The sequence below is a fragment of the Podarcis raffonei genome, chromosome 3 (assembly GCF_027172205.1).
Source record: "Podarcis raffonei isolate rPodRaf1 chromosome 3, rPodRaf1.pri, whole genome shotgun sequence".
NCBI lineage: Eukaryota > Metazoa > Chordata > Lepidosauria > Squamata > Lacertidae > Podarcis > Podarcis raffonei.
The window spans coordinates 94029423-94041576 of record NC_070604.1 but is presented as its reverse complement, the minus strand read 5'-3'; the positions used below and the strand labels follow the sequence as shown (position 1 = coordinate 94041576).

The following is a 12154-nucleotide window of genomic DNA, read 5'->3' as shown; positions in this document are numbered from 1 at the left end:
GCTGTAGGACTTGATGCTGCTTCCCTAAAGTGGGACAATTGCTGTTCATGCCAAGTTCATGCAGATCTTCCTAACACAAATATCTGCTGCTAGTGTTCTGTCGTTTCACTACAAATAGGTTGGAGCACAGAAAAACAATGATGATGATGATGATGATGATGATGATGCCAGTAACTCACATCAATTGAGCAACCCAGCAGTGAACCGGCTTGCAGGGCCTTCTGGATGATTTGATACAGGTCGGATGGAGCTTTTCTCAGATCATACGATTCAGAGATGCCACCAGTGAAATCTTCAAAACCTTCTACAGTAGATCCTCCAGCGAGAGCCTCATATGAGCCATTCAGCCTGCAGTATGGATGGTGAAGAAATTTGTCTATCCACACTTCTCTAAGTGTTTTTGAAACTTTGCACTCCTCTAAATTTTAAAATGCGGCTCTCCAATCAAAATTCACCCAGTGAAAAATTCACTGGTAGCATTAGGCACTGTGCAGAAAGTAGACTGTGACTGATAGGCCTCATGACAGCTGCCTCCATTGAGCAAAATCTAAGAATCATTTGCTTACTTGGCATAGGCCTTCTCCAACAAGGCACTCCAGAACTCACTGCCTTCTTCAGAGTGCAGGAAAAGGAGCTGCCCATTTTTGGTGGGGAGCCGGTCATCCACAACAACGTCCACCCACTCTCCGTACTGCCAGAACTGACAAAAGAAAGGGGGGGAGAGGGAAAGCTCACGTATTGAATATCAGGCCATCAAAGGCACTTCAAGCTGGATTCAACATATAAAATCAAGAGGCATAGCTAACCACTTTTTACACAATGCTTTATCTTTTCTTGTACAAATAACTTTTAAGTTTGCTGAGTGAAGTCATACAGAGAGCTGGAATATCTGGCTGAGGTTGGAGAGAAGAAACAGTTTCTGCTTGGTTTATATCTTGCCTATACTATACACACAGAAAAGTATGCAAACACATGATGGGCAAAGTCCTTCTGCTTTTTCCTGGACATGATCCTGGTTTTACATTGTTGACTACTTTTGCTTAAGTGTCTCCTACTCTATAAATAATATGGAAGAGATACCTGGAAGTGAAAAATCCCAGCGTAGTTCTTCTGGAAGCTCTGATCTTTGGGAACAACTCGGCTTAAAATTTCTTGATCCAATGTGAGAGATGCGATAGCTGCCAAAAGCCAGCAGTCTCCTGGAAGAATCAGATTCAATGGGAGAATTGGACATTGTAGCATATGAACCTATTAATATTTTCGTTGCTGTCAAATTATGGAAATGTCTCATTTCTGTCACCGCCATAAGGAACTTGCCCTGTGTTTCAAATGGGCTTGCTGATTTGTTACACTTTAAGGCATTCAACAAGTACATGTGGCAAGGATATAGAAATTTAAACTTATTTTAAATGCCATGCTCTGTAAAATAATGTTTTTAAAAAGGGCCCTTGTCATTTGAAAGCTTTAGCAGAAGTATTAACCTATGTGTACAGATGCAAACAGCCTTTGAAGATCCACTTTAAACCATGTTATTCTGAAAGATTATGGATGTGATTCTGCATTTAAGGCAAAGCTTTTAAGGCTAAGCTTTTCTTTTCCTGGTGTGTTCTGGTTTTTTTTATTATAATAATAATAAAAAGCAGGTTGTTTGTACAATATATGGAAAGCATCCTGAGTATTTCAAGTTCTCTTGAGAGTTGCCAGGCTGATATTTCCACTAATTTTTGTTATTGACAAAGAGACAAAGTTTAATGAAAGAAACCCTTAGAGACAGCCTGTCTCTTATTCCTCTAAATTAGACAGGGCATGCTAGTTTTAAATGAATGAAAAAAGAAAAAACCTGACACAGAAGATGAAAATGAGGGTGAAACCTGCCTCAGCTTCCTAGACTAGTCATTGGGGGGCATGTGCAAAAGAAGCAATAAAGTTCGGGTTCAAGTGACATGTTTTACATCCGGGATTCATATTGCTTCTTTGATATTTATTTGCTTAACTTATCTGGAGTTTCTTCTTTGCACTCACCTTTTTACATCTAATTAAAACATGTATGGTTTGGTGTTTGTGATGGTTCCCTGCTTCCCCAAACACCCCAGAAGACCACGAGAGGGAGTGCTATTCAGTTACTTACCCAGTTCCCCTTGACAAATATCTGTACGAGTGGCTCCTCCCACAATGAACTGAGGGTTGGGGACCAGCTCCTGAAAACAAAAATGAATTAAATATTACATTTGCATGCACACCATTTCTCAAAATCCTGTACCAAAGATGATTCCTAACTTGTGATGTTTTAGCATCTTCGTCACCTGCAGATTTCCACTGAAACTGAGCTCTTCCTACAAATTCAGTGCTGCTCAAATGCACTAAATGGTTATCACAATTACCTCTGCTAAGATTGGGGGAGAAATTCCATTCTGGTTTTGCATTTATATGTGAACCTACCTAATCAGCGTGTTGCAGGGGTACCAACTGGAATAAAATATTGTGAGGGCCCAGGTAAGCCCCGCCCTCCATAAGTGATCACATGACACACACACACACACACACTATTTGAATGGGAATGCACATTAACTTTGTGGGGGCCTGGACCCCTCAAATATTTTATTGTGGGGGCTGAAGTCCCCACAGCCCCTAGAAGTTGGCTTCTATAGCATGTTGGTTGGGAGAAGGAGCTTCCAACCTAATGGAATCTGGATTCAAAGACAGAAGTTCTTGGACTGAACTGATTGCTTGCTACTTGAGTGCAATGTGTTACTTTCTTACTTTGTAATGTTTAATTGTAACTAGTTTTAAGACTGTTCTGCAGTAATGCTTTCAGATTCATTATTGGGGTGGAAAGCTCATTTATTTCTACGTAAGTTCCAGATCAGGAATTCAGCTGAGCCACTCTAACAAAAAGACCAGAGCATCATTGATGACACCGCTTAAAACATCAAGATAATTGAAAAATTAAGCTCTGGTTGATTTGTTGAGGTTAAAAAAAATAGTCAGCACACATTCTTAAAATTGCAATTCTATGCATACTTACCTAGGAGTCAGCTCCACTGTACACAGTGGGTATTACATTTGAGGAAACATGCATAAGCTTGCATTCTTTGTCTATTCAGCATAATAGTTCACATAATTGTAGGCAGGTGCATAAGTTCTCATTATTTTACTTTCTAAGAAACAAAGGGCTCATGAACATGTTTCTTTCGATGTGCCATTCTGACTTATTCTAAGAATGATATCCAAACTGAAATTTGGAATCCTCAGCAGTGTTGCAAAATAATGAAGAAGTGTGCATGCACACGAAAGCTCATACCAAGAACTAACTTAGTTGGTCTTTAAGGTGCTACTGGAAGGAAAAAAAATTTTTGTTTTGACTATGGCAGACCAACACGGCTACCTTTCTGTAAGCAAAATAATGACTATTTCTCTGCACTACAATTCTGAAAGTCCTCGCTCCCAGGACTGTCACCATCACTATTCTCTTTTTTGGAATAGTTTGAAGCAATATACAAAATTAAAAACACAAAACAATCGATAAAAATGCAATCCATTGAACAAACTACCAACAGCACCACTAAAAGCTGCATAAAAACCTAAATGTTTAGGAGCAGATATAAAGCAGCAGGTCTAAAATCAAACACGAACAGCCTGTTGAAATTCCTGTCAAATCCACACAGACACTCCAAAGGAGTTTGTTAAAAGGAAAAGAAAGAAACCTGCTCTTGATCCAGGCATATGGCATGGTGTTCTAAATGTAGGTGAAAGACTGCAGGTGGTAGATTGTTCTGGGAATGGAGAGAAGCCAAGGTGTCACAGCTTTTGAGAGACAAGTTTTCATTTCCCACGTAGCCGTAACTGGAAGACTCTCTATCAGATCTTGAGATGAGTAGCTGTTATTATTATGAGAGGTATTTTGTGTTTTCATTTTGTATCTTTATGCTGTAAACCGGCCTGTGATCTTCGGATGAAGGGTGGTACATAAATTTTAATAATACTGTACAGTGATACCTCGGGTTAAGAACTTAATTCATTCCGGAGGTCTGTTCTTAACCTGAAACTGTTTTTAACCTGAAGCACCACTTTAGCTAATGGGGCCTCCTGCTGCCGGAGCACAATTTCTGTTCTCATCCTGAAGCAAAGTTCTTAACCTGAGGTACTATTTCTGGGTTAGCGGAGTCTGTAACCCGAAGCGTCTGTAACCCGAGGTACCACTGTAGAATTATCCAGACAAAAGGAGAAGTCTGGGGTGGTTTGCATGCTTCATCCCAAATAATAAATATATATTTATATATATTTATTATATATAAACCTATTACTGGGTTAGCGGAGTCTGTAACCTGAAGCGTATGTAACCTGAGGTACCACTGCATTGGCCCGAATATAAGCCGCAGTTCTTTTTTCCAAATTCCAATCATGAAAAGTTAAAGTGTGGCTTATATTCATGACCTTACACCTGAGGAAGCAGCCCAGAAGCACAGGGTAACGGCGGCCAGCCCACCCACCATTCCCAAATCTCCCCCAAGCCGCCGGAATGAAGGGGTAAAGGTGGGGAGGCCACCGGCAAAGCGATGCGGCTCCCCTACCCCAAAGAGCAGCCCAGGATTGTGGGGCAATGGTGCCCGTCCCATCTGCAGCTCCGAAGCCTCCCCCAAGCCGCCAAATTTTAAAGGTGTGGCTTATTTGCGGGTGCGGCTTATATTTGGGCCAATACAGTAATAATAATCATAATGCCACCCAGAATTGTCAAAATATCAGCACTGCTTTATACTATTCGTATGGTACCCAAGATTTCTGGGTGAAAGAATGTGGTTTTTTAAAAAAAAAAAATCTGTAGCTGCTTTGAGATATCTTTAATTGTTTTTACAATTTATTTCCCGTTTATATCCCAAGTTGGGATTCAAGGCAGCTTGCGATTAAAAAAAAATTGTTATAAAATACAAAGTAGTAAGAACAAAGCAGTTAAGAACAATAGTACAGTGGTACCTTGGGTTAAGTACTTAATTCGTTCCGGAGGTCCATTCTTAACCTGAAACTGTTCTTAACATGAAGCACCACTTTAGCTAATGGGGCCTCCTGCTGCTGCCATGCTGCTGGAGCCCAATTTCTGTTCTTATCCTGAAACAAAGTTCTTAACCTGAAGCACTATTTCTGGGTTAGCGGAGTCTGTAACCTGAAGCGTATGTAACCCGAAGTGTATGTAATCTGAGGTACCACTGTAGTTAAAATACAACATAACACAGTAAGAACCAGCATTAGAATACTGATTACGCTGATAATAGCCCAGTGGTCAGCATCATCTGCAAGGCTGCAGCTATGAGAGAAACAAGACCGTCTTGGGGTGTTCATGTCATGAACCCCTCCATCGTAGGCTCAGGTTGTATATATGTGTAAATAACCTATGTATCACAAAGACACCCCCATTTCCACTGTGCCTCATTTCCAGAAAGAATCACGAAGCCTGGATAAATGCTTGGAACCCCATACAGCTCAGAGATTGGGGAGGCACACAACAATACTGAAAATAAGCTGCAACTGCTTTCCTGAGAAACAGTCGCATGTTTTTTATTGTTCTGTTCTTCATTCACATTGCATTCAAATCTTTCTAAAGTGCCTGCAGAGTAAAAGCCTTTCTAAGGAGGTGTTTGTTCCTTGATTGTTTCATTAAAAAATGTAGTAAAAACTGCATATGCAATTTCACTGAACAGTAAACTTTATGAAGGCAACTGAAGACACACACCCCATTCCATCCACCCTGCTGTTGACAAGAGACCTCTGCACTATCTGAAAATGCTTCCAAAACGAAAGAGAAGTTTAGGAGTGGCTTTCAGCCAGACCTCATCACATTTCACATAGCCATGCACACATAAAGAAACTTAGAAGAAGGGCTCAGCGGCTTTGCATACACAAGTTCCCAGGCCCAATTCTCAGCATTGGTCCAGGAAGAACAGTGACTCTCCTTCATCTGAAATGTAGTACTGCCAGTTAGTATATACTGAGCAAGATGGATCGATGGTCTGACTCAGTAAAAGGCAGCTTCCTATGGTTATGTGATCTACGAAACTGTGCGAGAGAGTCAAGAGAAGGAAAAGACAATGAAATTGAAGTCAAAGGAAAGCGATTGAAAAGAACATTGGGGGGGGATGTACTTGGCAAAAAAAAAAAAAGGTAACTACAGTGGTACCTCAGGTTAAGTACTTAATTCGTTCCGGAGGTCCGTACTTAACCTGAAACTGTTCTTAACCGAAGCACCACTTTAGCTAATGGGGCCTCCTGCTGCTGCTGCGCCGCCAGAGCACGATTTCTGTTCTCATCCTGAAGCAAAGTTCTTAATCTGAAGCACTATTTCTGGGTTAGCGGAGTCTGTAACCTGAAGCGTATGTAACCTGAAGCGTATGTAACCCGAGGTACCACTGTATTATTAAAGAGAGTTTGGTTTTTAAGCTACTTTCATTTATTTTGCAATTTGGCTTTGAAATAGGAATAGTATGCGGTCTTGCAAATGCGCAAACAAAATGGCCTGATCTGCAGCTCGTGGACTAATGGGATCAGAACTTTGCTGTCCACCAGATTTTGCATTCCTCCCAATGCTGGGGTGCAGTTCTCAGTAGTTGTGATACAGGCCTTGTCCACACTTAAGCTTATCCCATGCCTAGAAAGTTTGGGTCTGAGCTGTTTCCCCTCGCGCCACTCCTTTCCCAGGGAAAACCAGCTCTTTAACAAATGGCAATCCACAAAAAAACCCGATTGTCATTTGCTCTGAGTGCTTATGTATGGCTTTCCCTGGCGGTGGGAGAAATCAGCGGGACAAGATGATAAGACCACTCAGAAAGATGCCTCACTGAGTTCAATGGGACTTACTCTCAATAAAGTAGGTAAAGGATTGCAGTCTAAATACATGTTTTGAAAGAAAATGGGGATAAATATTTTGAGAGAAAATACTAATTTAACAAGGGGGAAATGCATTAAATACATATTTAAACAGTATTTTCAGAGGATTTGAAGACTAATGCAGAAACAGAGCAGAATGGAATTACATCTAAAAACCTGCAAAAATGATACAGACACAGAAAGGTTTTCCCTCCCCGTTTTGACAGTTAATGTGCCATCAATGTGCCTTTGAAACAGTATCTCTAATAGCACAGCGAAGTTTAAGCTTATTAAAACCTCAGAAATTGGCAGAAGGAAATCCCCAAAGAATATGTTTCCAGGCATTCTCAACACTGAATGTTGCCAGATGTCCCTTATTCCAGACCACCACAATCTCAAGAACATAATAAATGGCTCTAATTTTCACCCACTATATTTCCATGCAATATGTTAAATGTCCCTTAATCCAGATATTGCCACTCCAAAAGCATCCCTGATTTTAGATGCTCTGGTTGACAACCTTATCAGTCCCGAAAGGACAAACCATTGGAGAAGAAACTTCAGCATTTCTATTCTTGTTTACATCTGCAAGATCAAGGTGATGGCCACTAGAGAAACATTAAAACAAACTCTATCTAGGGTTCAAAGTAAAATGACTATATAATAATTTGGATTTCTTCTTGCGGGCCGGTACCTTTGCTTTTTTGCATACTATTACAATCCTTGTGAGTCTGAAGATGACACTTGGATGAATGAAATGTTATCTGAACCTGACTGATTATGAACACAATGTAAAAATCTTACCGGAGGTCGTTTCCAGATAATGCCCTGAGTTTTGGGTGAATAAGGCCCCAGATCCCTGTAGCCAAGAACAGAAGGGCAGGCGGGGAATTCCTCGTCTTTGAAGAGAGTGCCAGACTGTAAGCACTGCCTCTTCAGAGCTTCAAAATCCTGTTTTAAGTATTTCACGGCATTCTGGTTGGAGCCCAGGCCTTTCAGGGCTTCCTTCTCCCTGGCCAATTTAATCGCCACGTTTGCCATAGCTCTGGCCTCTGTGCAAGGCAGAAGGACACAGCAGGTCTTAAAGCCTAAATGCAAGGTGGAAAGTGTGGCCAGGTGAGGGTGGAATGAGCAAGCACATTACGCCGTGCAACACCCTCGAAGAAGGAGGAAACATTCAAAGGTAAATATGTACACAAGAGGGAAAGGGTCAGGACGATGGAAGCGAAAGGCAGAGAAAGAGAATATTCCAGTGGCTGTAGCATTTATTCAGTATCCTCCAATTATATGAGGAGAAGATACTAGCTTTCTAGTCAGCTGTTGAATTTTAAGATGTGTATAGGAGAACCGGAAGGGACGCGGGTGGCGCTGTAGGTTAAACCACAGAGCCTAGGACTTGCTGATCAGAAAGTCGGCGGTTTGAATCCCCGTGACGGGGTGAGCTCCCGTTGCTCGGTCCCTGCTCCAGCCAACCTAGCAGTTCGAAAGCACATCAAAGTGCAAGTAGATAAATAGGTACCGCTCCAGCGGGAAGGTAAACGGCATTTCCATGTGCTGCTCTGTTTGGCCAGAAGCGGCTTAGTCATGCTGGCCGCATGACCCGGAAGCTGTACGCCGGCTCCCTCGGCCAGTAAAGCGAGATGAGCGCCACAACCCCAGAGTCGGCCACGACTGGACCTAATGGTCAGGGGTCCCTTTACTTTTACCTTTATAGGAGAACCGAGACTTTTGCAGGTAGGGGAACAAACCAAACAAGGTGAAGGGGAGTAAAGTTTGCTGGACGATTCAGGACAGCCCATAGAAAGTGCTCCTTCACACTTGGGATATTTATCTCCAGGACTGCATCTCAGAGAGAAGCAAATTACCTGCGAAGGCTGAGTCTCTTGTTGAAACACCCAAATGTACCTTGTTCAGACTCACCTTCAACTAAATCCTGTGTTGTGAGGAAAACACACTTAACGATTGAAGTTAAAAGCAGGAAATAAGTCTGTGAAATTGAATTCTCAGACAGTCAACCTTGGCATTATGATCCTATAATGCTCTTGAGAAATGATTCACACAATTAGCTTTTCCCTGCAATTTGTTGAATTGCTACCGTTGCCAGTTATACAACACACAGAACAATAGAACTATCAAAGCCCCAAACCTCAGTTTTCGAAGGAAGTGCTCTCAAAACAAGGTCTTTGGTATGGGCACTCAATTGCAAATGGACCTTTACCTTTAAAAAAAGAAAAGAAAAGAAAGTCCAGATTTCTTTAAAAGCATGCATGGGGCCTTCAGTAGACAGAGCAGCCTTCTGGGGAAAATCTGCTCTCCCTTTGAGCAGCCCAGAGACTGATGAAAGTGGCAGTTGCAAGAAGATGTTGTGGTGGCCTTGTTGATGGTGGTGGTTGGGGGAAGGATCTTAGTGACTTAATTCCATACAGTGCCATCCTGTACATTGAGTTTAATGGGACTTACTCAGCAGAGATGGGGCACCTGTGACCCACCCAATGTTGGACAACAAGGACCCCTCCATATATCCTTTTTATTGTGCATGCATGCTGATTTGTGCTCATGATGGTATACACAATCCAGCTTGCAATGCTGTTTGTGCCTGTAAGATTCAGGGCAGACAGGCTGCTTCATTTTCAATCAGTGCATAACCTGTAGTTTGCTACTTAAATCCTCTAACTTTCCATAATACAAATGTGTGTGTGTGTGTGTGTGTGTGCGCGCGCACACACAAACACACACACACACAAACACACACTCATCATGCTTTTGATGCACTCTAGCACAAACATGCCCCTCCACCTCGTAATTGGGGAAGCATTGCAGAACAACTAATAAAATGGTGATGAATGGACAGTCCAGTATAAATCCACCACTAAATGTACCTGCAAAAATGAAACACTGGTTTGGAGGAATCCTAGCTCCCATAAGCTCCAGGCAGCATGGCCAATGGTTGAAGATAACAGAAGCTGGAGTTCAACAACATCCATGAGGTGTAGGACTGCAGCATTAGAGGTTTCCTCAGAGCTTATTTTCCTCCTACTTGACCAGCAACCAGGAGCACTGAGTGCATGGTTCCCCTCCCCCATGTGTTTTCCATAACCTCTGAAGGGATCCTAATAATCCCAATTTGTTATGGTTTCTGTCATTATGAGCACAAAGACATTATTACTCTGAGCATTGCCTAAGCGGACTACCCACTCCAAACCATACACCCACTCCTTGCTGTTTATATTGCTTTTATAGTCTCTGTGAGCTTTATTGGATTTTGTCATGTTTCCTTATCTCATGGGGACGTTTCCCACCATTAAAAGCTCATTTTCTCTCCCCACACCTACAGGCTCAAAACATGAGCACAGTGATCAAATCCTCTGCAAATCACAGGCCTGTTACTGGTCGAAAGCAGGGAGATTTGTCATTTCCAATGAAGTTTAAGCAGGCTGTAAGAACGCAGGCTGTAAAGAAGTGTAAATACTGCACCAAGGCAAACGGCTTCTGAAAGAGGTGCATTTTTCACCTCCATGTGGGTTGGAATGGCAGAGATCTTATCTTTTCAACATACTTTATCAGCCAGGGTACCTCTCAACATGTCTTAACCAGCTGTCTTTTCAGTTTGTTTCAGGCTTCAGATGAAGAAGATAGAATCTTGTCTACAAAAGCACATCCAGTTTACATCCTATATGCCCCTACTCTCCTTCCTTGTCATTTATTTCATGCCTGTCTTCCAAGGAACTTGGGGCATTGTGCAAGGTTTCCTCTGTATACCCTCCACCCAAGATTAACATTGCAGCAGAGATGAGGAAACTGTGGCCCTCCGTACGTTGTTGGACGTCAACTTCTATCCACTCCAGAGGATGGGAATTGTGGTCCAACCACAACATCTGGAGGGCCAAAGGTCCTCCATCCTTCTCCTTACAACCACCCTGTGGTGTTAGTTTGAGAGCAGGGCTGGCCCACCTGTGAGGCAAGGTGAGGCAACCGCCTCAGGCGGCAGAATTCACAGGGCTACAACGGTGGCTACAACAGCTGTGGTGAGCTCCTTGGAGGCCAGAAGCTGCTTCTTCTTCAAGCAGCACCCACAATGTTGCCTCTACAGTGGCCTCTTGTCAAATAGGAGGCACTGCTGGTCTCCTCCCAGTCCTAGGGAGGAAATGGCAGGTGCTGCCCTCTGGGGTCTCCTGGGCTCTGCACCTTCTCAGCATGATTAAGATCAGGCCCCTTTCTGCCCTACAACAGTCTTTAATTCCCACTTCAGCCCACCCATGGTTGTTCTTGATGTAGATCTTTATTCCACGCTTGTTCCTGGTGTCGATCTTCACTCATTCCTTCTTCCATAGTGTGTGGGGATACCGCTTTGCGGTTTACCTCAGGTGCCAAAATGTCTTGGGCTGGTCCATCTTGAGAGAGTGAATCATCCAAGATTACCCAGAAAGCTTTATGTCTGAGTGGGGATTTGAATCCAAGTCATAGTCCAGCACTCAGTGTTTACTTTCCTCTAGGCTCTCGTTTAAGTCCTTGCTTTCATTTCCCCCTGCTTTCCAAAGACACAGGTCAGAACATCCTGCCTAGATCAATACATTCAGAAAAGAGTCTTTAACTGAATTTTCTCTTTGTGTTATTTCGTTTTGAGAAAGAAAGCTGTTATTTGGAAGGCCTCTAAAGGCACAATGCTTCTCAAATGCACACAGTGGCCTCCTGGCCATTATTTGTAGCTAGTTATATACTCAATATTCTATTTACAAGTGGCGCTGTACACAATTTCCCATACATGGAGTTTTATCTGTGTGCAAGCCCAATGTTCATATGTGACGTGATCCTTAGCTTCGCTGCTTCTGACCTGTATTCTCAAGGACTGTTGCTAATAGTAACAATTAAAAGCGAAAATTGATGCACAAGCACCACCTAGAGGCAACAGGGAGTGCTTGAAGGAGATAATTAATTCCCAATCAAGGGTGGATGATCTGCTTGATCATATATCTGCGACAAGGGATTGAAATTTTCATGTTCATTAAGAGTTGTCAGGGGAATTAAGGCTCAGTTAATGACTGTCAAGTTTAACCTTTCAAGTCATGAGGTGGGTCAGGCTTCCTCCATCACCTGCTTGCATCTTCCTGTTTCTCGCTCCCCCCGAAAGCACTCCAGGCAATGCAGAAGGCAGAGGGGAAAATGAGGAGGGGGGGGGATGAGAGTACTGGCTGAATTGGCCAGAATGCAATTTGGGGAGAGCTTGGCCAGTCCTGCAGCATCCTACTCAAGCTGACTTGCTATCAAAACTAATTGCCAGCCAGAGCTATGAGCTGTAACT

The 12154-nt window shown here is 42.7% G+C and overlaps 1 protein-coding gene across 1 annotated transcript in view; it reads right to left on the bottom strand.

Annotated features, from left to right (window-relative positions):
- LOC128411078 (calpain-8-like) overlaps nucleotides 1-7966 on the bottom strand; it is a 40132-nt gene extending 32166 nt beyond the window's left edge. The window contains exons 1-5 of the mRNA XM_053383066.1: nucleotides 7660-7966; nucleotides 2129-2198; nucleotides 1081-1199; nucleotides 567-700; nucleotides 180-348 (exon numbers count right to left, since the gene is read on the bottom strand). Coding sequence (XP_053239041.1) covers nucleotides 180-348; nucleotides 567-700; nucleotides 1081-1199; nucleotides 2129-2198; nucleotides 7660-7896 — 729 coding nt within the window. The 5' untranslated portion in view covers nucleotides 7897-7966. The remainder of the gene's footprint in view (nucleotides 1-179; nucleotides 349-566; nucleotides 701-1080; nucleotides 1200-2128; nucleotides 2199-7659) is intronic.
- Between the last annotated feature and the right edge of the window lie 4188 nt (nucleotides 7967-12154).